At 39.7% G+C, this 26,229-nt stretch overlaps 1 protein-coding gene across 4 annotated transcripts in view; it reads right to left on the reverse strand.

Moving 5' to 3' along the window:
* CTNNBIP1 (catenin beta interacting protein 1) overlaps positions 1–26,229 on the reverse strand; it is a 59,838-nt gene that overhangs the window by 28,413 nt on the left and 5,196 nt on the right. For 2 of the 4 annotated variants that reach the window (XM_074976035.1, XM_074976034.1), the window contains exons 2-5: positions 9,910–9,999; positions 6,201–6,292; positions 4,377–4,498; positions 1,849–1,939 (exon numbers count right to left, since the gene is read on the reverse strand). In XM_074976035.1, coding sequence (XP_074832136.1) covers positions 1,849–1,939; positions 4,377–4,472 — 187 coding nt within the window. In that variant the 5' untranslated portion in view covers positions 4,473–4,498; positions 6,201–6,292; positions 9,910–9,999. The remainder of the gene's footprint in view (positions 1–1,848; positions 1,940–4,376; positions 4,499–6,200; positions 6,293–9,909; positions 10,000–26,229) is intronic. The other 2 variants (XM_074976032.1, XM_074976033.1) reach the window with 1 other exon arrangement.

The raw sequence follows: 26,229 nt of genomic DNA on the forward strand, positions 1-26,229 counted from the left end.
TTGGAGCCCTCTACAGTAGTTATTTAAAAAGACCCACATCCCAAAACCATTTACCTGTGTTTCTATACATACACCTCAGCTTACCCCAAACTGAACATTTGAGTCCTATTTACTTTTTACCATGACACACTTTACGGTAGGGACTTTGTTTAACCAGTTTCCTACTGATTAACTCTTGGCACTTGTGGAAGATTGAGTCTGCATCACTACAAGAAAATATTTAAATTCCCCACTAAAGAAAATTTTAATTAAGAAGTCATTCAGTATTTCTATTCATTATTCTACAAACAACATCCATCTTTTTATTCTGAAATAGGCAGAAGAGCAGCACTACCATTCTGGTCATATACTACTTGATACTGTCCATTTAAAGGGGAAAAAATTTTCCCAAGATCATTACAAGCAGAGAAGTCTACCTACAATGACTTTCAGAAGGGTAAAATCATCAGTAAGAGCAGACAACTCGATGTGCTAGTTAGGAATGAGGATGAACCAAGCAGCATTGATATCCATTTCTGATAGGTTACCTCCTTTTTATCTTTCCAGAAGGATGAACTGCAGTTTGTGCACTTTAACCCATATAACCAAGTCCACAGATTATTCCCAGCTTGAGATATATTGGCAAAATTCAGACCACATCTAGCTCAATAAGATGAGCCACAGCATGTATGGTAAATGCAGATTCAAAGTTACTGGGCGCCCCATACATGCCTGAAATTCAACTACGAGCCCAAAAGAAAACAAATAGTTATATGAATGAACAGAAGATAATGGGCAGTCAAGGGCCTACAGTCAACTGGGAAAATTTGGCCTTCAGTCTTCTAAGTAGTCATGAATAATAATAAAAGTCAGGGAAGGTGAGGTAATATCTTTTTCACCAAAAGAGTTGGTTCAATAAAAGAACCTGTGGAGCTCTACAGAGCTCTCCTACAGGTCTCACACAACTTGCCTCATATCCTTGCACCAACAACAATGCAAGGAATAATACTATTTATCATAACACTAATCATCCGAAAAGATCACAGATATATCCAGGATTCACTTCACTTATGGAGATGCAGCCACCTGTTTAACAGTGCATGGCAACACTCCTCCACAGTTTAGGTCGGGAAAAGAACTGTATTTCTCACATTACAGGAAGGATTTATATAGGTCAATGTAATTACCTAAATAGGGGTATCTAACTCAAACCTTACTAAGACTGTGCTCAAAGATTAACAGACATTGACTGGCATGCACAGGGCAAACAAATCCACCGGGATAAGCAGATCATAACCAATGTCACAAACAACAGGCAAAGTGTGGAAGTTCTTTCCATGACAGCAAAGATCATTCAGCTTTTGCCTCTTGAAAGACTGAAGATGTACCCATTTTTAACAATAGCCAGCTTCGTGTAGGCTGCAAACCACTTCTGCAGGTTTTACCAATTCAACTGATCTTTCTCTTATTTGAGACCAAGTCCTATGACTTCTCTAGACAGAGAAACAGAGATGGGGGAGGAGGGGAGAGTATTGTTCTTTTTGATGGTCAATCTTTATATCTGAATTAAGGTCTCCTTTTCATTCAACATGTAAATCGTACAAAAAAGGCATCAGACCAATATGTGTTAGGAAGCGCATTAGCAGGAAGTGAGTTAAAGCTATTTTCAGATGCTGCATGTCTCCTCTACAATGTAATTGCATCAGTCTGGGGTGAGGTGATGAAAGGGATAGTCATTCTCCCTGCCCCACACACACACGTTCTTTTTCCTTACAGTGCTGCTGTATGAAAGCCTTATACAAACTGAAAAAGTTGAACAGATTATATGATTGAAAGAATTGTTAAGTGTTCTCCTTTGCTGGTACTCACCCTGATCAATAGAGTGCTGAGGAAGCTGGCTAAGTTGGCTATTCACTATACCTGCATATGTCCGCAAGAATTCCTCTTCACTGGCAGTCAACTGCAAATGTGCAAAAAAATGAAAGGATGAAGAGCAAGGAAGCAGACTATTGACGAATACCACTTCTGCCTTCTTACTGGTCCATGTACAACCAAAATTTAACTAATGTAAAGCCTCTAAGCCCAATTGGACCAAATACTTCCCTTACTACCTTATTCTGTACTTAAGATATTTCAAAGTCTCACAATGTAAAAGTCAAGAGTACCAGTCCCACAAACCATGTGCATATTAAAAGGGGAGTGTCAAAAGAACATGAGCAAATTTTCCCTTCCTTACTGTCTTCAGATTTATATCCTTCTACGCAAACTAAATTGAGGTTAACTGTACAGTAGTCCTGCAGGCATTTCTGGACTTCTGCTATGAGTACCCTATTACTGCTTATGACATCCAAGATCGAAAGAATTTAATTTTACTGTAACAGCACATTCAAGAAAGCCTTTTTTTTTTTTCGCTGAGTAAATTCTGCTCAGAAATCAGTGGGACCAAATTGATATAAAATCCTGATTTTACTAACACCCCTTTTTAAGATAGGCCCATATTTCAACATCTTTAATCAGACCTACTTCATTTGTAAGTTTTATTTTCATAGAGACTTTCTGAATTCCCTGAAAAATTATGAACAGTACAAACCTCTTTACACAAACTTGCATGCATGAGCCATATCTACATTAACAGCACCCCTGTCATTCTAGTTCTAAAATAATTTATCTCCACATGCACTGAAGATCCTGAGTCAGTTAGAAGCATGGCTAGAAGTTGACAGCGGTTTGGCTCTGTATGTGGGTTCCCTTTAAGTGCTGCTCCAGCCCTATCAGCTGGCACAGCAGACATTGAGAAAACCCCACAACGACCAAAAAACCTATTATGGGATGAAGGTACCTAGACAGGTTTTATCATTGATGAAGCACAGTTCTAGTTTCCTGCAGACTCTATTAGACCACTAATACACGTATGTGGGTAACAACGGACCAGCTTAGTGAATGGAGGAATTTTCCATTCTTCCCTAGGCCAGACAAAGATACTGCCTCTGAGACACATCTTTATACTCCGATATAAACAAGTTAATACTGCACCCTGACATGGTTACTTATTATTCATTACCTTGTACGTGTCAGTTCAATTAAAGCATCTTTACTATGCACTGTGATCTTTTAGGAGGTGTCAGTGTGTTCCTGTTATCCATTGGGAGCGTTTCTGTACCATCCTTGACATCAGGAATTGCTGGTACCACTTGATATTGGGATGCGTTAAGTACACTGTGACCAGCACTTCTTAGGAACGTGTATTTCTACAATATCAGCTCATTTTCACCAAATTCTGTAAGCTGATCCTGCCTCATACCAGGCCTCTGATACAAGGGCTTCGAACTTGGTCTTTTTTCCCCACTACAAGCAATAGTCCTCAAATCACATCCAATCCCAGCTCATATAATGCCAGAATCAGAGTGGCCAACGCACAAATCTGCCCACCCAACCACCCACAGACTGGTCTCAGAGCCATCATCAATAAATACACACACACGTACACGCTGAAGGCCAGTTTCAATCACTTATTTTTGGCGTAAGCAGCATCTCTAGGTAAAACAGTGGCAAAAACAATGTGGACAAAAAGAAAACAAAAATACAAAACTATCCTGTGTCTATATCTATGAACATTGTTTCACCCATTAGAAAGTTAGGGCTTGTCTAGATGGTGCTTTACTCCCCACTAGAAGGGTGTAATTTTTAGTCTGTGACATGCCAGTGCAGACTAACCAGCCTGTGTGGACTTGGCCCTGCTGCTGTGCACAACAAGTTCCCCACTGTGCATTAACATAGTCCCATTTCACATGGTGCAACATTAACTTGCACTACAGAAATTTTAGTCCACACCAACAGGATCCACACAGACCAACTACTGAACAAAATACTAACATGCACTAAAATGAACACCCATCTGATGAGGGCTAACACACTGTATAGACAAGCCCTTATGCACCAAAAGCCACTATGCCCTTTTCAGATTTAAAATTGGCAACACATGGTGCTCAGGGACTGAAAAATCCCTATCTTGAGCACACTAGCTATGCCACTCTAATGTACTGTATAGATGCAGCCACACTGATGGAAGAATGCTTTTGTTGACCTAGCACAGAGAGGCAATACTCCTACAATGATGGAAAAATTCTGTTGCTATAAACTGTGGAGTTACGCTGACATAACTACAATGTAATAACTATACTTTGAGGACTACAGCAGTATAGACTTGGACAAAATATGTGCTGCAGTAGTGAATTCTAGAGGAAGTGGTCCCTCCATCCACCTTAGAAGAACTTGGTGGGGTTTAACCCTGGGGACAGGGAATGAGAAGATAGTGAATAGTCACAAATTCCGTGACTGGGATGAGGATGCAGGAGGTTAAGTTCTCACACTTTTTCAGAACTCCGTTAAAAACTTACATTTGATCCCATCTTCCTAAGCATGAGCAGAACTCTCACTTTCTGCTGGATATACATCTCCTCCGGACTCTTCCCGGGGACGCCCTCACGGTTCATTCCCCTCCTCCCAGCTCCTAGGACTCCTGCAGATGTAACAAAACCAAAATGAAGTGAACTAAAAGTCTGAGTTTGATATGCATACCGAAAGCTCTATTTCAAAAAACACTGATTTTTCATGCCCAAAAGTTTCATGACCTGGTTTGACTACAGGCTGGGAAGCTTCGTAATCTAATTTCTGACAGGCAGGAAGAGGTCAAAGTCATTCCACTGTAAAAAGCAAAATGGACAGTGGCTTTGGGAAGTAAACACATCACAAGTCAGGTAATATGAGCTGGTTAAGCAGTTTGCACCTCTGTAGGATTTGCTCCATTAAGAGTAATTGGGGAAAGGTACAGAGTAGTTATGTATCCCCTCAAAACAAGTGTGTGTGATTAAATTATACTGCCAGAGAGCCCAGGATAGAGAGATGCTCATCTACTGAGCTCATGACAGAAGGCCCAATCCTGCAAGATTCTGGGCATCTCCCATCTCAGGAGCTCACAGGACCAGGCCTTAAGTATGAAACTCAAAACACAAGAACACATTGCAGATCAATTGCATCATTATAAGTTCACTTAGCGCAGGCCATGACTTTAAATCTAAGGGGAAAGGGCAGGACTCAGGAAAAAGTGAATCATCTCTACAACATTAATGGATTTAAGACCAACAGTTTATAGACTACTTTGTTAAAAAAAATAGACTAAAGGTGGAAACAGGATGCTGTTACAATGATTTATCATTATAGTCAAACAAGAGTCAGGTGAAATTTATTCCAAGCGTCTTTTTCCCCTATTTCTCCTTTTCGGATCTGGGGGAAAGAGAAATCCATACATGATCCTTTTCTATAAATTTCTAAAACTGATGTGTTACTTTTCAGCAGGAAGCAGAGCAGTGGGAAATGTCTTAAAGTTTCCTTCCCAGTATTACTTATGTTCTTGGTTAGAAGGAAGAGTTTTATGGAAATAACCATTTGAGATTTACATCCATCACATATGCCCACAGCAGTGTTCCACTCTGTGGCAGAACTAGGTGGAAATTGCTTAAATCCCATGATCAGGCATTTTTACCAATCCACACAGAGTAAAGAATTTCAGTTATAATCTGTAGTTTCTATGAATACATACTGCACCCCAGTATATTCAGAGTCAAGATTCAACACATTCTTAACTCCAGGTTGTTCCATAACTTAAGACACTTCACACAATATTCACTCAAGAAATAGTCTACCAAACCAAACACTGCTATGTAACGGTTCCACACCTGTGCATCACAGAAACTTAATTATTCCCTTCTTAGAGGTATAAATCTGGTATTGCTCTGTGTTGTATGCCTAGCTGACCAGTCCCCAGTACTACCTTCTGCAATTAGTTTTTGCTCTCAGAATCCAAATTCAGCACTGGGCTGAGTTATCAGCCTTGTGGTTTCTGGAAAATTTCAGTAATACACACAACACATCAAGCATACCAAGGTATTATTGCCAAAGGCTTTGGAACATCATGTTTAGACAAGCTTTAAAAACATGTCTGAACTCCTTTTCCTTAATTAAAACTTTTCAAGAAGAAAAATAAATTTAGGTGTGGAAAGGACTCAGGGTACATATTGGCATTCCTGGATGATTCAGTAATTATTCAAACTTAAGCAGTAGCTGTAAGGGAGAGAACTCACCACTCAATTTATTACAGTATTGCCAAGGTGCTTGTAAAATACAATTTTGAGAGATTTAGCTATAATTTCCACCAACAGTACCTGAAAAAGTTCCCAGTGAGAAGTTCTGCACTGTGCTGATTATGTCGTCTGCATTTGAAAACTGGTTACAACTGGTCAATATGGAATGTTGTCTTCATTTGTAATTGATTCAACAGATTATTTGGGAGAAGGCAGAAAAAATTATCCACTAACATCAAAAAAGTGTAATTTCATCTCTTAAAGTTTATAAAGAATAGTTTTGTCATTAAAAAGATTATTAACTTTATATTGAAATGACACACATTCCACTATGTGCCATGCAATGTTCTCAACTATAAAAAGAAAGTGAAAAATGGAGAATAAATAAGTACACCATGAGACAGGCAGCAATCTAATTAAGGTATTTACTATAAACAACTGGCCCATGTGACAGTGTGAAAAGTGTGCAAGTGGTTCCGAATCACTTTTTCTACTGAATAACTGTGCAAAGGAGCAAATTTAGTACCAGTGAAAAAGAGACGGATTGGCAGCTAAGATTTAGGCTAAAATTCAATCCTAATTATCAAGTGAAAAAGCAAAGAGCAGCAGCAAAGTTTCTCCCACATAGATGCCCAATCTAGATGGACTTAATGCAGATCAAAGCACTGCACAGGTAAGATCTGAACTGCAAGATCCATAGTGTGTTTAACAGTCTTCTGCTCTTCACATTTCCACAACTAACAGCCCCACTTGATTTTGTTTTCATCCAATTCCTTTCTTCTTAATTTTGTACTTAGGGCTGGAAAGCTCTATTACAAGGAAGGGTTTGGTAGAGAGTTCAAGCTGTAGAATACCATGAGCTTTGCACTGCTGTGTGGGTGAGCCAGCTGACATTTCTGCTGTCCCAGCTATTCCAGTCTGTACAAGTCAGTCATTTTAATAACACCACAGGAGCCAAGAGCAGTACAGCTGAGCAATGGGACAAATTAAGAATCAACATACCTGCTCCCCTCACTAGTAAATTCTCAAGCCATTAAGACTCACTAATAAGTAATAATTAATACTAACAACCAACAATAAAGGCAGAACTGGAGTAATCTGGGGTCTGGAAAGCCCACATGCAGTAATCATTGGGGAGATCACAATACATGATCCTATAATCTAAAGTGATTTTGAAACAAATCTGATCATCATCATTCATCTTAAAATGTATGGATGCGGAATAGCTTTGGAAATCCCTGGATGACATTTTAACTGGATAGAAGGAGACCCAAAATCCAATGCCACCACTAAAAGCTGTACCCTTGTATTAATTCACTTTTAAAAAACATTCTGGAAACACACCCACATTTATTTTCTCTTCTCCCAGTTAGTGATTTTGGACCTGGTTGTAAATGGCCTCGGTATGCACTCTGACATGTGAACCACACAGATTCTCAGAAGGTTAGATCAGGGGTGTGCAAGAGGGGTGTACACCCCCCTTGGAGGGGCATGAAATTTCACAAGGAGGTACAGCAAAGTGCTGCTCCCGGCAGCCCCCACAGCTGCAATGTCATTAGCAAGGGACAAAGCTGTGGGAGAGAGTGCAGGTGAAGCACATGCTCTGGCCATTCTCACTTGCAACAAGCCACTCTCCACATTGCACACCAGGGTCATGTGTGTTGCTGCTTCCCTTCAACCTGGCACCCAACCCAGCTCCTGCCCCATGCATGGATTAAGCCTGGCCCACAGCCCGTCCCTGTGAGTCCTCCAGCTGCCCTTGTGCTGCCATTCACTGGGCAGTTGGGCTGCCTCCTCTTCCCACTCCAAGTATACTGTCGTGTGCCAGCAGTGTGCACCTGCTCCTGCTCGAGGGAGCCCCGCAGCACAGCAGCGAGCTGAGGGGACCGTGTGCACAGTGGGGCAAGAAGCCGCCCCTTTCACCTGGCTCTCTAGCATTGGGTTTGTTTTAGTTGAGACTTAAAATCTCACCCCAGGTCAATGATCCCTCTAATGTTTTCTATTCCCTTCCTCGCTCCCACCACCACTCCCCACACAGCACCTGCTGCCTGAGCTAGCTCCTCCTGCCTCCATTGCCTCCCCTCCACCTCGGTGGCCTCCACTGCCACCAAGGGAGCACAGTGCACCACTTGTGGGAGACCAACACTCGCTTCCAGGGCTCTCTGGAGGGCCCCTGATAATTGCAGTGACAAAAAGTGGGGCCCGACTTAAATAAAAGTTTGCTCACCCCAGAGCTAGACGTCAGAATACTGTGCTCGATTATATGGATGCCACATTACTTTAAAAGACTAACACACACACCAATCTACCATTGCAGCCAGCAGAGGAACAAGCACCAAGAGACAGACTGGTTCAGAATCCAGAGACAAAGCCATAACATGGGTCAGTGTGAAAAGGGAAAAACACGCAAATCCTTCAAAGGAGCAACATGGGCCAATTTCTTTCATTTCACTTACCAATAACCTGGAAGATGATGACAGAGAAAGTTTGCAGCAAGTCATTACAGAAAGAGGTTTTATCTATCCAGGATCTCAATTGTTCTTTCATAACTTGAACCCATGAATAAATCAGATGTTTCAGTGGTGGAAAAAGCAAGAAATCCTCCAAAAACTAAGAGTTCAATCTCCCCACAAAAGCCAAAAATTTCAAAGAAATGCTAACACTCAAGCAGATTGAAGTTGAAGAAAATTACATAAAATTATCTACCAGGAGGTGGCACCACAGACAAACATCCAGAAACACACCACTTCTGCCCCACTCTCCCACCTAGAAAAGTCCCACACACTTCAACCGTTTAATGGGTAACCACTCTTTTCCACTTTATTCCAACCTGAGTAAGGACAAAGGAAACAGAAGAGGGAAGAAAATGGGATGGGAGGAAAAAGGAAAATGATTGAAGAGAAACAGGTAAAAGGTTGATGGAAACAAGGAGAAAAAAATTCCTACTACAAGCACTGGAGTAGTGACTTGAAATTTGGCAAGGGCTCTCCCATAGTGTTAGCGATGTGCCTTTTACCATCCCCATGAAATAAGTCCAGATTTGGTCCAAGTTCTGAGCACATGAAAGTGTTGATTTACACATGCTCAGAGAGTCTTCTTAAGAGTCTGGCAGATAAGTTTTTGTAAGATTTTTATTTTCGTTCAGCATTCTCCATCCTCACAAAGCATTTGTCCATCAAACATGTTGTGCAAGCTTTACTCAACCCCCTCTGCCCTGGGGTTACAAAGCATTCTCCATTATAAGGCTGCGAGGGCGGAGTACTTTTTTTCCTGGATCTATTCCTCTTGGCTGGTAGGGCCTGCTTTGGTGCTGGGCAGTAGAACTAGGCACAGAAAGAGTCACTGTGGTCCATTCTCCCCAGCTGCTACCCACACAGTGTGATGAAGGAAGAAGCTGCCCAATTTGAAAGCAAATAGAGCATGAGCTGGAGAGATACACATACACAGAAGCAGAATGTTATAACTAGACCACACTCCCCTTAAGAACCTGGAATTGAACCCAAGTTTCTCAAGTTAGAACTCCTTTGCTTTCTAACAAATAAGTTGTGAATCCAACTGGACAACTGTGTCTTATAATTCTAGAGGCAGATCCAGAGATTTACAGCATTGTACTACCAACAATTACTCTGTTAGCTCTAGTGGCAGTCTGAAGTACTGTGAACCAAAAAATCCTAAACCTGCTGATGAACCACACGGATGCCAATATGGTTCAATATGATAGAAGTTTTCCCCCTCCAGGTCCCCTTTTGAAAAATCTAAGGATACTACATACAAAACAAATACAACTTACCTGCTTCTAAAAACCCACACAAGATCAGATAACCCAAGCACACAATCCCGATTAATGATCACAACTTGAAAAAAGTGGGACGAAACTGCCCTGTGAAGACAAAATATTAAAGAGAAATATATGAATTGAAAAACACCAAGAAATTAATGTTTTTTACACAGAGCCTTATTCCATTGCATCTGGCCAATATTTGTAAAACTGAAGACTGGCTATGTGAGATAGGAATCTCTGTAATATTCTTTATATACTTATTTCAACAAAAAGCAAGCAGTTCTGTAGCACCTTGAAAACCAGCAATTGTATTTATTAGGTAACGAGCTTTCATGAGTAAGACTTACCCTAAAATAAATAAATAAAAGTTGTCAGTCTTTAAGGTGCTACAGGAGTGCTTGGGTTTTTGTTTTGGTGACTAGCATGGCTAGCTCTCCGAGACTTATTTCAGTAAGTGATTAAGGACATAAATGAATCACTAACTGTATTCCTGGTGGAATTCTGCATCATTGGCGATCAGGATATAGCCAAGGATTGGGCAAGGTATCAACACAAGACCCATATTTTCGGACAAAACAGTAAAAGCAGCGGCATAAAAACCAGGTGTAAGGTCTGCCGAATAAAAAACAAGCATGACTCATCACTTAAAAATTCAAGGTGGGGTGGAAAATAGAGAGCTTATGGACAAATTTTGTGTGTTAAATTATGCATGTGGCATCTGAATATGGCCATTAATGATTAATTAGAAAACCCTGCTTCTTTTGGAGAGTAATTAATGTTTCAAAAAGAAACTTCAAATATTCACTAGTCACATACTGATTGCATTTTCTAACTGATCAAGAGTTGGATATTTCTAAATTTATTTTATAGTCATCATTAAGAGGTTGAGTAGATTCCCCAATTGACAATCTCTGGTCATCTGATCATCACAAACCTTTCACGTAATATGTCACAACTGTATGAGTAACTTCTGCTCAGGACAGCTCCACAAGTTGGAGCACACCTATCATTACTACCCTACAAATGGCCAGATCTTAATTAAAACCCTTTGATTGGAAGAGCCAATTTTTGCACACCTGCACTACCCACCTAAATGAAACCTACAGCATAGAGAACAGGGGTCTTGGTTAAGTTATACACTTGCTTTTTTCAATCAGATAAAAGCAAAACTGAAGTACCTCACCACTTCAGCTTGCTGGTGCCCTACACCATTCCATCCTCAGAAAGGTCTGAGACTGGAATTCCTGAGATCTCCTGAATCATTACACCAATTTCCTCCAAGAGAGAACAGGGCTGAAATAACTGCACTCTTCACACACAGCACTGTACAACAGCTCTGACTAGAAAAGGCTAGAGTAGCAGAGCTATACCAACAGCTTCAAAAGACATTCACTTCACCTCACCAGAAGTGGGAGAGAGTGTCAGTTACAGAAGGATTATTCATGCCTTACTTTCCTTTACAATAATTAGTTCCCACTTTTCTTACCCCTAATATATAGCCCCATATCCTCCACAGCACTGATAACAGAACCATTTACAGTAACTAATTACCCTTTCCATATTTACAGACTTCAGTGGCACCCAACCCGGCATCATTACACTTACAGAACTGTGTGAACTCCTTCCTTAAAAGATTAAAGAACAGGAACGAACCACTCCTGAAGTGCACTAATTTCTACTAAGAGTCAACAATAGCACTCTCACACTTACCATTAAAATGCCCAGGCTTTGGCAACATCTAAACCTTTTTGGAAATCTATGCTTTTATATAAATGCCATTTATCAAACAAACAATCCATCATCCAGTAAAAGAATACTCTTCTAGACAGGCACCGTAGTTAAAAATTTTTTAAACAATAAATCCCTTTTGAACTCACCTGCAGACTAAAATTTGGCCGGGGTAAAAATTACAGCTCGGCTAGTCAGAAGGTCTGTACCACAGAGATCAGCTTTCAGAACAAGAGTGCTAAGTTTACAACTCTAAAGCTGCAACACTGTGCAAGTGATGCAATTCTCATTAGATTCACTTTGCTGCTCCCTACAGAGGTTCTCAGACTGCACTGCGAACCCCTTCCATCAACAAAAACTATTACAGAACCTCAGGAGGGGGAACCAGAGGCTCAGCCCACCTGACCCGACGCCCATGTAGGGAAATGAGGGTCCAAAGCTAAAACCTGACCCAGGCTAAGTGGGGATGGTGGGGGGACCAAAATTGAAGCCCCAGGTGGAGGGTCCTGTAGCCTGAGCCACTGAGCTTCAGCCCCAGGAGGTGGGGCTTTTAGACTTCAGCTTTGGCCCTGGGCAGCTGGACTGAGGCTTTGGCTTCAGTCCCTAGCAACTTCAATACTAGTCCTGACAAATAAACTAATATGGGGTCGCAACCACAGTTTGAGAACCACTGGGCAAGAGGATAGGGTAAGTATTCTGCAATTAACCAGCACTTCTACTGCAAAGGGCGCAGGGTAACTGGAACAGATAAACTGGGATTTCACTGGGATGGGGAGACTAAGTCACAAGAAGTCCAGCGACTACTCCAAGATCACAAAGCAACTCATAGCAAAAACATGAATAGAACCAATATACCTTAGCCCCCCACCCACTCTAGCCACTCTCACTATTTTTTAAACTAAGAATCCTGAGTGTTCATTTTTAACGAATCCTAAGAAATAGGATCTAAAAATAATCTGCAACAGGATATTTTAGGGGTGGCAGGAAGATGACAACTGAGGTCCAAAATATGAACCAGCACGCTTAGCAAGACAGCTGAGGAACAGCTGAGCTACCATCAGAGCAAGTAACTTTGCTCACCATCTTAAAATGTCCCAGTAGATCCATCTGCTCTAATAATCCATCCCAGGGGCATTCTTGAGGTTGGGTAATTATCTGGTTCAATTAAGAATACTAGCTCAGAACTGTGCTATTTACTTTTTTAGTGATGTTGTGGGTCACTGGGCATGTATGTGCAAGTTGGAAAGGCCAGAAGGCTGTGCATTCTAGTCCAAGTTCATTCTAATTACTTGACCCTATGGATAGGTCTGTAAACACAACAACTGCTTCAGTTAACAGATTAAATACTGTGGGGCTCATCTAGGTTCATGCCCCTCCAAAGAAGCAACTCCTCAATTTCACATGTACAAAAACAGCTGCTTGGAGAGTCTCTTGCCAGTCAACGTTCCTTTTATGATGAGCTTTTTATTTTTGTTTGGCTGAAAGAGATCCCTCAAAAGCTTCATTCTTACTATACACTATTGCAGGTGTGGACAAGAGTAACCAAATGCATTGAATTTTATTGCTGATAGAATGTGGAAGAACTTATAGCCATTTTTCTGGCTTAAGCTAAAATTCCTCTTTCCCAACTCAGTCCCCAAGCTTTTTCATATGTTTCCAAGAAATACTTCAGGTTATGTTGGACCTTTCATTCCTGACAGATTCCACGAGACAGAGTTGAGGTTGTTTAGCAGCACCAGAGGATAACAGAATGAATAGAAATTCTGCCCGTGCTAATGTTTTCTAGGTATCTGCATTTCATTTTCCATTCCTTTAATGTCCTTTAGATAATAAAGCTACGTTCATAAAGCACTTTACCCATAGATCCGACAGTATTGCACAAAAGTGAGCAATTTGTTTTGCTATCAATAAAACAAAAGTACTATAAAATGATGTGCCCAACATTACAGAACAAGTCCATAGACAAACTGGAAATTGTACCAATCGTCTCAGATGCATCCTATCAGTTGGATCACAGTATTTTCCAGCAAATAAACCTATGTCAAATGAAGTTTTCAGCTGAATTTCAAAAACAAAAAAACACACACTGGTTGAAAAAGGAAATAAAATTAAGAGTCAGAAAAAACATGGACAATATCACTGAATTTTGATCATATAGAAAAGAAGCCTACAAATTGAAATCAGGAGTCATGCAGAGATACTACCTAAGAGGTTGCAACATCTTGGCAGTTTAATAGCACCTCTAATACTTGAATCAGCACAAAAAAAACAGACCACCACCACCAATTTCATATACTCAACTAATTATAATTAAACTTCAGCTACTTTACTTTTGGACCCTAATATTACTTAAAATAAAATAGTTTAGTTTTTGTTTTCTTATTTTTGGGAGATTTTTTCATACTACAAATCACAAACAGCAGACATGCAAAGATATAAAAATGGAGCATCTCATATTTTACCACAGTAATCCTGATGTCTTTAATAAAACTTAACTGGAGACTAGATGGCTCAAGGGACTGAAAGGGATAAAGATTTTTTGGAAAGATTAATATCTAATTAGCAGGGGTAACTGCCCATAAAACCCAACATCTCAAAAGCAATGAACAAAGATGATAATATGCTAGACTATTTTGGAGGCGGAAGAGCTACTAAGAGATATTTTCCTAATGTTTCCTCTGTGGAAATCAAAAACCTACATTTCTGAATCAGTTACCGTTCTTGACTACTTTACATTAAAATTATATTGTACACAGCAAATATTTCTCCCTGTTAATGGAGTAAAATAAAAATGTGCAAAATAGTTGAATATGGTCTACTCTAGTTAACTTCACAAAGAAAAATCTAAATCTTCCAAACCTAGGTATTGTATTTCACATCCACTTCAGAAGTGAATTCAGACAGAGTTGCTTGAAACCAAAGCTATGACCTCACATGCTTGATGGACTATGTGAAGTGAGTCAGGTCTCAAAACATCTCCTAGTGGTCAAGTGTCCATATTCCAGAAATGACTGCCACTGACACACTCAGCAATGATAGCAGAGGTGCCAGGACCTGGACGTGCCACGTAGAATGAACTGCCTTATCACTTCTGGAGTCACACTCTCCAGACCAGGATGAATAAGCTCTCATTTCCAATGTCCATATTGTACCTGTTCTATGACTAAACAAAAGGTCATCATTCTCCAATGCCATCTTACAAAAAGGGATCGAAGTCCAATTATTTCAGTGGCAATTTTAATCTGAAGCAGAGTGAACTCTTTAAAAAAGCTGTGCATAAAGCTTGTTTGGCTCTAGAAGGGAGTGACAGTTATTTCTCATTTATTTTTAATATTATGCACAAAACAGAATAATAAATGAGAAAGATCTGTAGGCTACATCCAAGGCTGCCTACGCAGCTGTGCCAAAGCAACAGCTTCAGGCTTGAAATGTTCTCTTCTGCTCCCAAATGGCAAATAAAGTTGGCCAGTGGACAAATGAGAAAAACTACCCTGCACTTCAGTACTCTATTTCTGATTCCGCCGAAGTACACAGTGGCTAAGTGTACACAACAGAGATCTTTCAAAAGAAGCTCTTCTGGAAGATCTGTTCCAAAACAGCTTCTTTCAAGAGAGTGTGTCCACACACAAAAAAGCGGATCAAAACAGTGATCTGCTCTTTCGAAAGAGTGTCCACACAGCCCCTGCTCTTTCAAAAGAATGGGTTAGGGATCAAAAATGAAGACCGCTCTTTTGAAAGACAGGACCTGTGGAGCGTCTACACATTTTCTTTCAAAAGAAGGTTTTGAAAGGAGGTGCTTTTCCTGAAAAGGGAAAGGAAGAGCAATTTTGAAAGGAGAGCCACATTCTTTCTATTTACTTTCGAAAGAATGCTTGTGTGTGTAGACGCTCCATGGGGCTTTTCAAAAGAGCTGTCTTCTTTTGAAAAAGCTTGCTAGTGTAGACGCAGTGAGTGAATACAGGAGGCAGAGTGAGGATCACAAGAATGTTCTGTCCTGCAAGACCCAACATGAGAACAAGGCAGAGCAGGCTTGCCATTGAAGTTCTGATTACCGCTGTCTCCATACCAAACCAATATATGTGCATGGGCTGCCTCCCTCTGAAGAGCAATTAAAAAAGTACCTTCTTCACTCTGCAAAAGAGTGGAAAGAAAGTGACAGAGCAGAGCTATTGGTCCCTTTCTAACTGCCTTTGATTTTGAGGCAGGAGTGAGTAGAACTGACCTCAAGTCTTGGCTACAGTGTGTGCAACTAAACAGTAAAAAGTAACTATCCTTATTAAGCCATGCCGTGGAGATGCTAACTGACTAGAATTAGGCAATGATAATTACATGTCAAGAAAACTCTTCTGCAATGGTAAAGATTTCTTTAGTATCTACACTAGTGACCTCATTGTTGCTATCACTAGTAGAGCTACAATAATGAAAATGAATGTGTTTCAGAATTCGGTAGTATAAAAACAGCCAATAAATACAGAAGATCCAATCCTGGTAATACAGAGGTGAAATTAAGCATTACAGTCTCCTGTCACTTCCAAATGGAAGGGGGGAGCCACAAATCTGCAGTCACAGGAAGGGAGCAAATATTGGCTCTGCAATACAGCCCCCTTTCTAACAACATCACAGAACCCTTTCTGCTGCAGCTGTGACAGATTCCAAGTTTATGGATCCTAGTGCACAACTTCCTTCCCCCATCCCTCTCCCCTGGGGACCCAGCCAAGGAAAAAAAAAAAACAAGCACTCTTACCTCCCCCATGCCCATTTTCCATTCTTTTTTCCTTCTTCCTCCCTGTAAATCAGGGGGCACAAAGTGGGGGGCAACACTTTTAAGGGGGGCGCTGTGTGACTGGGTTCAACACCCAGCTTCTGCTGTCCCCCCAGCCCTCTGATTTCTCGCAGCTTCTGCTACTGCATCACCAAGGGAACGCTGTCCCCATACCAGGCCAACTGAAGTGCACAGAGGCCCCGAGACAAGTGCCGAGGGCAGTCAATGACTTCCCAGATTGACGAGGTGCCCTTTCTAGGGTCTTTCCCCTGAGCAGCCTCCCGGGCACCCCCTGGAGCCTCCCAGCACCCCTTTCCTGAGCGTGCGCCCCCCACATCCTTTCCTGTGGTCCTCCCACAAGTTGGGGGGGCCCTGGCTTATTGCAAGGCCATAAGGGGGGCACAACCTAAACAGTTTGCTTACCCCTGCTGTAAGTAATAGGAAGTAAATGATAAAGTCATTGGAGTGGGGTATTGGATGCAAGGGTGGCTGAAGGGATCAGGCTATAGGAGGAAGTTTGGATGCAGGCTCTGGATTGGGGCAGAGGGCCATGAGGAGGATCAGAGAGTTGGCACTTGCCTCAAGCAACGGGGCTCCCAATGCAATCGGCACAACCCTCTGGCAGCAGCTCCTAAAGTGGATGCACACACACACTCCATGGGGCACAACACAGGAGGAGTCTGAGTGCACAAGGAGCCACCTTAAACCTGCTGCAGGCATGTCTCCATGCACTGCCTTGGTTGTGGGGTAGTGCATGCAGCTGCAGATATCCTGTCAGAAGCATGCACAGACTAGTCAGCAGGTGGCCACTTCCAAGGAGTGGCATTGGGTTACCATCCCTGGCATGCAGACAACCTACCAGCCTAGGTCCTGCTGTATTTGTGCATTTTGGGGGGCCCCTGTCATTGAAGCCCTTATGCCACAGCACAGAGTAGTTAATGATAAATCTGTTCCTGGCTAGAACTCCACGAGAATTTTGCCCTGCTAGTTTGGAGGACAGACTAGGACGGAGTAGAAGCAAGAGGTGGAGTAGCAGCCACTCTGACGTAAATCACATTTGCCTCTTGTAAGATGACCAAAAACTTAACTGAAAAAGTTCCATGAGAGACTCTAGAATCCCCGAGTCACAAAAACAATGCAATTCTGGAGAAAACATAAAAACAACAAGAAGTCTTATGGCACCTTACAGGCTAACATATTTTGGAGCATAAGCTTTCGTGGGCAGAGACGAAAGATGCATGAGTAGGGGGCTCCAGAGGGGGGTTTAAATACATGGGCCTAAATAAAATATAATGGACAAACATAAAATAGAAGACATTACTTTAGTGAAGATGACCTTTGACAGCTGATGATCTACTTTATCTGGCTGAGATGACTTAGTTGGGGTTGATCCTGCTTGAAGCAGGGGGCTGGACTCAACCTCCTGAGGTCCCTCCCAGCCCTACGATTCTATAATTTGTCATTCAACAGCTAGTATCTTCTATTGCAGATCATCATACATCTAACTGCAATATTGATGACAAAAGCTACAAACTTTCTAAACAAGAAATTGTCCAAAAATCTAATAATGGAGAACTGCTCATCTAAATGACCAGCATCACATCTGAGTAACATCTGTAAAAATAATTACACATTCAACAGCAGATCATTCTGGGGATCACTTCATAAATATCCTCAACCCCTTAAGAAGAAAGATGGGGGGGGGGAAAAAACAAAACACACTAGAGAGATTCCTAGAGTAAAGCTATAGGAATCAGAGGAGACAAAAGAATGGGTAGTTTCATGGGATTCACCAGTCTCAAGGTGAGTCCTGACTACTGTTTAAGTCAATCTAACCTATGTCATTCAGGGCTGTGAAAAAGATCCCCCGCTGAGTGACAACTTAGAACAACTTAAGTGCCATCCATACTGATGAGAACAACAAGTTTTGTGGCACCTTATAGACTAACATATTTTGGAGCATAAGCTTTCATGGGCAAAGACCTGCTTCATCAGATACCTGAATGGTGGGCGGGGGGAAGTGGTTTCAGAGGTATTTAAAGAATGGGGTCCCAGTAAAAGGGAGGACCAGAGCTGACAAGGTCTATTCAGCAAGGTGGAAATGTCCCATTATCAATAGTAGGTATCAAAAATGGAAAAAACAAGTCAGATTAGACAGGAGAATGACAATGGCTCATATCCCCCTGTCTGATCTGACTTATTTTTTCCTCTTCTGATACCTACTATTGATAAAGGACCATTCCCACCTTGCTGAATAGACCTTGTCAGCTCTGGCCCTCCCTTTTTCTGGGACCTCCCCTGCTTTAAAAAGCCCTCTGAAACCACTCCCCCCTCCCCGCTCATGCATCTGATGAAGCGGGTCTTTGCCCACGAAAGCTTATGCTCCAAAATATCTGTTAGTCTATAAGGTGCCAAAAGACTTCTTGTTGTTCTCGAAGCTACAGACTAGCACAGCAACCTCTCCGATACCTGTCATCCATACTGATGCTATGTCAGCAGATGACCATTCTCTCCCTGACACAGCTGTCACCTCTTGTGCAAGTGGAGTAATTATGCTGATAGGAGAGTACTCTCCCATTAGCATGGAGTTTTCACATGTCCTGCAGCTAGGCCAATGTAGTCCTTTTGGTGTTGATCTGCCCTTGGTGATCAAAGCATTTAAAGTTTAAGTGAATAAATAAGAAATACCTGTTATAGAACTCCTGTTAATATGATCATTCTTAAACACAATCAGAAAAACTAGCTGCTTTACAAGTACATTAAAAAGAAATACAGTATCCACCTTTGCAAAAATTGACATTCAATAGAACTTTAGAAAAAATGAAGCAAGTGACAGCAAACAGGATGAAAGGGCGGAAGGACAGTGGATGCACAAATATGCATTTACCTGTACTGAAGATTATACACAATTTTCTGCCAATGTTTATATAAATATTTATGCACTGTAAACAATTTTTACTGCACACTAAATCTAAAAGATATGCTGAAAAGAATAAAAAAATTAAATATTTAAAAAGATGTTGTTCCAAGAGTGAATTAAAGTACAAACATTTTGTACAGCCATCAAAGTAGATTTATATTTTTTAACTAATGTCCAAATTACTGGTATTACCATCCTATTAAAACAAAACAAAGACAGACATAACATGGAAAGAATAAATCTATAAAACCAGTATCTCAGAAACTAGCATTCTGAGAGTTACCACAAATGTCAGATGTAAGACATGAGCTGATTGTTCCATTCTACTCTGCATAAGTCAGACTTCAGCTGGAGTACTGGGTCCAATTGTGGGAGCCACACCTTAGGACAAATTGGAGAGAGTTCAGAAGAGACCAATAAAATACGAGAAATGACTTAAACATGACCTCTGAGGAAAGGTTTAAAAAAAATGGACATGTTTAATCGTGAGATCAGACAACTTATCAGATCCCAGTTTAGTCTTTAAATATATCAAGGACTGTTATGAAGAGAGTAGTGATCAATTGCTCTCCATGTCCACTGGATATAAGACAAGTAGTAAGGGGCTTAGCCTGCAAGTCAGAAGATTTAGGTTATATATTTGGAAACATTTTTAAGAGTAAGGTTAAACAAACTGGAATAGGATTCCAAGAAGATGGAGGAATACCAGTCTTTCAAAGTTTTTAAAAACAAGCTAGACCAATGCCTGTCAGGTATGGTCTAGGTTTACTTGGCCTTGACAAGCACAGGGGACCCCAGGAATGATGTAATCTCAAGGTTCTTTCTAGCCCTACATTTCTATAAGTCTATGAAAGACTGAAAAATAAAAGATGTTGCAAAGAGTCATTTCTCATTACAGTTTAGTACTTGTTTGTTAGAAGCTGGAAAAAAAAAAATCTTCATCTCTGCCAAATTACAGAATATTTTTCAAGAACATTAGATGATTCATAGTTTTTTTTTATAGAACAGTTCAAAGATGTAGAAAAGGAAGACGGATACCTAGCATAAACTGTATAGAACATACAAAAAAATGAGAAGTATACCAAAACTTTATTTTAACCAGCTAATGTGCCCCTCCTCTTAGTTTCTCAAGGGACCAGAGTTAAGGTACTGAAGTTCATAGTTACCACACACTTGTAAACTGTTGAAGCTCAGTTTTATTGTTTCATTCTTTAAAAAAAGTTGACAAGATGATTAAACTAAACCTCCCTGTGTGAACAATTTCAACTCCTATAATTTCCAACTGCTTTTTGAGAACAAAGGTTTCAAACTGTAGAGCACAAGTTACTACACAAGTTACTGTGCACTGCATCGAAGAACCTTCAGCTGGCTTTTCAAGGCCTCAAAAGATTCCTAACTTTAAATGCTTGAATCTGATATGAAACAAGTTTTGCACATTATTACTCAAGTCCCAAAAGAGGGCACCTACTTCGAGTTCTTGGTGAAGCTCTGGAAGCAACTTTAAACTACTTTGCGGGGTGGAGGGTCCACACATGTATTTTGGGGTACTAATAATTTGGTAGTCGTCACAGGAACATATTTCAGAAACAAGACAAACCAGGCTCTTCTATCTGAAGGCTTATGAACCTTTAATAGCATTGTTGAGAAAAATCTAGGTTTTGAGGCTGCTAGTTATTATTCATGAGGCTGCCAATTATTACACAGAAACCAGAGCACCAGGTACGAGCAACCACCATGATGTCAAAATTTTAACTCCACATAGTCAGTCTAGTGATAAAGAACTGGACCATTGCAGCAACAGACAAACTGACAGCCTGATAGACCACTCTATACACTTATTGAGTGAGAAGTACTATGTATTTTTTTTTAAAACAATGAGCTTACTCAAAACAAGTGTACCACACATACATAAAACTAAGCTACAGGACTTGATCCAGATACGAATGAATTGTCTAAGCATGGGTGATTTTCAGCTCCATTAGGTTATTCTTTACTGGCCAGAAGGGGAACTGAGAAGAAAATATTCATGAAAACAGTTACAGTCAACACTCAAGAGTGCACTAGTGGACAACTGCTTTGTATGACTTTTTATGTTCAGATGTAGATTTCTAACCAAATGGACATTATTCATAATTAATTTTTACTTATATTTTTAATTATACATTGTTTTAACAGTCTCACTGGTGGATGAAATGGTATTTGATTTTTGTCTTCATTTTAATATAAACTAAAAGTATAAATTACACTAAAACCAAAACAATTCAAGTGACAAATACTTGCTGAACAATCTAAAAAATGGAACTGGCAGAAATCTAGTAAATCCTCACAGGTAATTAAGGCAACAATAATTTGTAGTAGTTATATTTACAAGAATGAGACCAAACTGCAAACTTGTAACAACTATTATTAGGAGTCTTAAACTGCCTTTGGACTGGTTATCAAACTTTTTTCTCTCAATTTTGAACATAACTTTACTCATTGTTATATTTCACTAGGGACACTATAATTAATGTACTGGAAATACTTATCTCCGCTACATGACTTATTGACATACCCTTTTATTTATAGGTATTTATGATGCTTGTCATTGAAGTATCTATCTGCAGATACTCATCTTACTAAAGGTATTTTTATTGGAAAAATATGACCTATACTGCTCAACAATTTATGCTAATGATAATTCTAGAACATACACTTTTACTGAGAAAGCTCTTTACATTTCAGGTACAACACCTCTTTCAGAAGAGATAACTGGGCCTATTTACCTATACTCATTATTTCTTAAGGTGACAGCTAGTTATTAGAATTGGATAACCATTCAACTGCCTTCCTGGTTTGCAAATTTCCAATACTGTGTTTTAGTATCAGAGGAGTATCCATGTTAGTCTGCAACCACAGAAACACATGAGAAATCCTGTGGCACCTTATAGACTAACAGATGCATCAGATGAAGTGGGTCTTTGCCCATGAAAGCTTATGCAACAATAAATCTGTGTTTTAGTACATCTCAAATGCTAACAAATACTGACTACCTGAGTATTTCTACCACCAAGTAAAGGGAGCATGCTTTCTGTTTAAAAAAATCAAATTCTATAACAACTTAATGATTTGCCCAGCACACTGACATTGCAGGAAAATGTGTTGTATGCAGTTGCAATACAGACCATTTACATTTATACCCTTTTGTTATTTGGATAACACTATATTTTATCATCATCTTCATCATCCTTTACAAACCCCATTGTTATTTGGATAGCATCATATTAATTATGACACAAAACAGTTTGTCTGATGCATAACAGTTCCCTGTCCCAAGGATCTTCCCAAAAATTTACCCGATAAGAAATATTTCCCCTGCATGTTATAAATTGGTCTATGTAGATTGCATAGTTAGTTTATGCAAACAATTCTCCTGCCTTCTCTTTCTTTCTTTCTTTGAAGCTTCTGTTAAAAGAGCAGCAGCAATGTCCTCAAAATTTCCATTTTGTTTATTAGATCATTAAGTGAACTAGACCAATTTTCAAAGGGATTTATCTGGGCGGAAGGGGAGAGGAGAGAAGAGAAGAGGTAGAGAAGAAAGGGATTTGATTTCTTGTCATCTTTTCCACAAGTAGGACTTCCATCAGCTACAAATTCAAAACATAAACTCAGTTATACATTGGTTTTGGTGCAGATGTTTTACCATCTGTAATTTTTCGTTTGTTGTTATGCTATATAAGGTTTTTTGATAGGTAGGATTACAGGGAAGGAAATCTTGCCCTCAAGGGGCTCCCTGTTTCTCAGGAAGCAGGGATGCAATTTCCTTCCGTCCGAGACATGGTCTTGTATGTGAAAAGTTAGTTATATTAGCACTAAACTGTGAAATAATCTCAATGAGCTCATTACTCTGACAGACTTTTCCTTTTAGCAGAAACCTATTAACATATGGACTATAAAGAAGTAACCCCTAAAAGCTGTAAATCACTGCATTAAACAGTGCCCCAATCTATGCTGAATTTATTGTATTTGAACAAATATTGGAGACTGGCTGGCTGGTAAAAGACTAAGAATACACTCATATCAGTAAAGAATATAACTAGGCTGCACTTATGGGACGCCACACTTGGAGGGCCTGAAAGTTTGATTTATTCAGGGATTAATATCAAACACATTTCAAGAAAACTGACTGGCTACATTAGATGTGTCTATATATCTCAGAAGCCCAGAAGTATTTACCAAATAGACTGCAACCTCCAGAGCAAAGGAGGGGGATTCAGACCCTAGAATACATATCTTGATTAACCAATATAAGCAGCTTAACCAAAATGCCATTATACATCAGTGAATACAATAAGCATTTCAGAAACCCCAGAACCAATAATGAACACATTCCACACCAGGCAGATATTTTTTGCAAGTATTTAATAAGATTTGTTTTGAGCTTGCAAAGTAGTTATTGTTTAAATGGTTTTACTGATCAACAGTTACAGTGTAACCGTATCACATAAGGGAGAAAATCCAATGAGATTCTAGCAGGCTTTTAGCATATCCCAAACTACTTAGGATAATTGCAGACCATCTCTAGAAGTACAATTCCCACTTAAAGGGAAAAACGAAATGGACATTACTACATTAATTACAATCAGTTAGTATTATCAACTTTATAATCTATCCCTCACAAATTGTATAGTTAAATTTTGACCATAAGGTTTTCTTCCATCATTACAGATTCAACATTTTAGGTAGAATTTAAAACCTTATGCATGATGACTAGATATGTCATACAGTTTTGGTGTTCATTAAGACAGTAGTTGCAAGCACTATTATACAAGAAAAATCTTCCACAGCTCAGAGTACTACCCTGTAATCAGGCCTAGGGATGTAAAATCTCATTTAACCAATCATTTAAACATTAAGTTTAACCAGCTAACTGATGGGGAGGGGAGCCTGCTCTCACCAGGCTGGAGTGCCCATGCCTGCCACATACATGGGGCCACTGCAGACTTGGGCTACTCCACCCAAGCTGGAGAAGGGGTAAGCCATGGGGGGCTGGAGCCCATGGCAGGTAGAGGCCTGCTTCAGCCCCCCCCCACCCACCGGTTTACCGTAATCAGTTACCATAACCATCCTTAATCAGGCCCCTCTTCATTTAGCTGCTCTGAAATTTAATGCTGCATCAATATTTTACTGCAAGTTTTGCAGTACTAGTTTAGTTTTCATTACACAAAAAACCCTCTTTCTTTCAGCCAATGAAGCTATCTCCCAAATGCGAATCTTATACAGGCTGTTTTCAAAGTCTACTGACAACCAAAAAAAGTAGCTCATCACGATCTGGGCATCAATACTTTTAGGATAATGAATATATTTTTTAAAACCGGTATTACTATTTGTCATTTTAACAGAAGCATCCAGCTATTGTGTTTATCCTATCATCTCAAACAGCCTCCCCTGAATAGCCATCTGTAAAACCCATCATCATTCTCCTGCATTTGCCATTAAGTTAATAAAATTTGTCATTGATAATTGAGGGACCACCTAAAATTAAAATGTACACATTAAATACCTGAGAATATTGTGCTGATGTATTTAAAGATCTCCGCTTATGGTTTACTTGATGATGATGCCGTACTTTCAGTTTGCAGCTCTGATGGGGGTTACTGAAAACAACTGGGTCATGTTTGCCATAGAGTACCTGGGCCTTGTGCATAGTCCATGGGTAAAAAATACCTGTCAGCTTTTGATTGGGACCATAAAGTTACTGAAAAAACTCCCAATTATTTCAGTGGTCTTTGAATCAAGCCTTGTGAGTGCAAAAACAGTATTAACACTAATTAAATCTTAACACTCTTCCAGAATATTATAGAAAAATAAGCTGAGTCATAGAGCGCTTGACTTTTTTTTTTTTTTCTATTAATTAGCTTTTAACAAATTTAGTGAATGAAGAATTTCTTATGAATAACCCTTGGGCTGCAGATTTGCCAAAACCGCATGTCAATTTTTAATATTTAAAGATGTTGTCTACTTACACAAGCCAATTTTTATTATTGCTGTACTCTGGTGACTTACATAACCACCCAAGAGAATCTGAAATAGTCCAGTGAAAATTTCAAATTCAAAATGGATACTATTGATAAGTTTTTTTTAGTACAAAATTTGCTTCCAGCATTGTTTTAAATTCAGTTTTTTGCTAGCCTTTATGTTTGAAACTCATTTCTAGAATATTCATAGAAAATGAATGCAAAAGAAAAAACAAGAGTCAAACATTCAAACTAGCTTAAAAATTCAAATCAATATTTACAAAATATTTTCAGCATTTGTCCAACCCATGATATTGCAAATCAAATGCAGAGCAGCGAACACAAAGGAAACCTACATTTAATTCTCTGCAGTATGTAATATGGAACACCAGCTGATATTTCTTTGGCCAGTGAAGCCTCAGAGTAAATTGAAGTTCTTCAGCAGTGCTGGCACTATATAATTACCATGACAAACTGTTTCTGGTCCATGCTTTTTCTTAACCTGTAAATACTACATAACCCTCACACACGTAATTAAGCAAGCTCATGAGCAGCTCAATCAGCTTATATGGCATAACACAAATACTTAAACATGCTATCATGATCAGGGCTAAAATTAATGCACATGCTCCATGTCTCAGGAAATCAAAATTCTTAAACTGAAAAAATAGAAAAGATAGCATAGTCTCAAAGTTAAAGAGATACAGAAGAGTCTATTTAAGATGGTGTTACAAAATTGATTCCTTAAATATATAGAATGTACACAATTCTCATGTACTATAATAATCTTACACTTGAATTTACAAGCAAACAGCAGCACATCTAATTATTTATTTATACATTTCTTTTTAGAAAACATTCTGCATGATACTTTGGGGACAAAGTTGGATATTGATAAGTCTAATTATCTTGTGGTGGGGAAG

Source organism: Carettochelys insculpta, chromosome 23 (assembly GCF_033958435.1).
Source record: "Carettochelys insculpta isolate YL-2023 chromosome 23, ASM3395843v1, whole genome shotgun sequence".
NCBI classification, from domain to species: Eukaryota; Metazoa; Chordata; order Testudines; family Carettochelyidae; genus Carettochelys; species Carettochelys insculpta.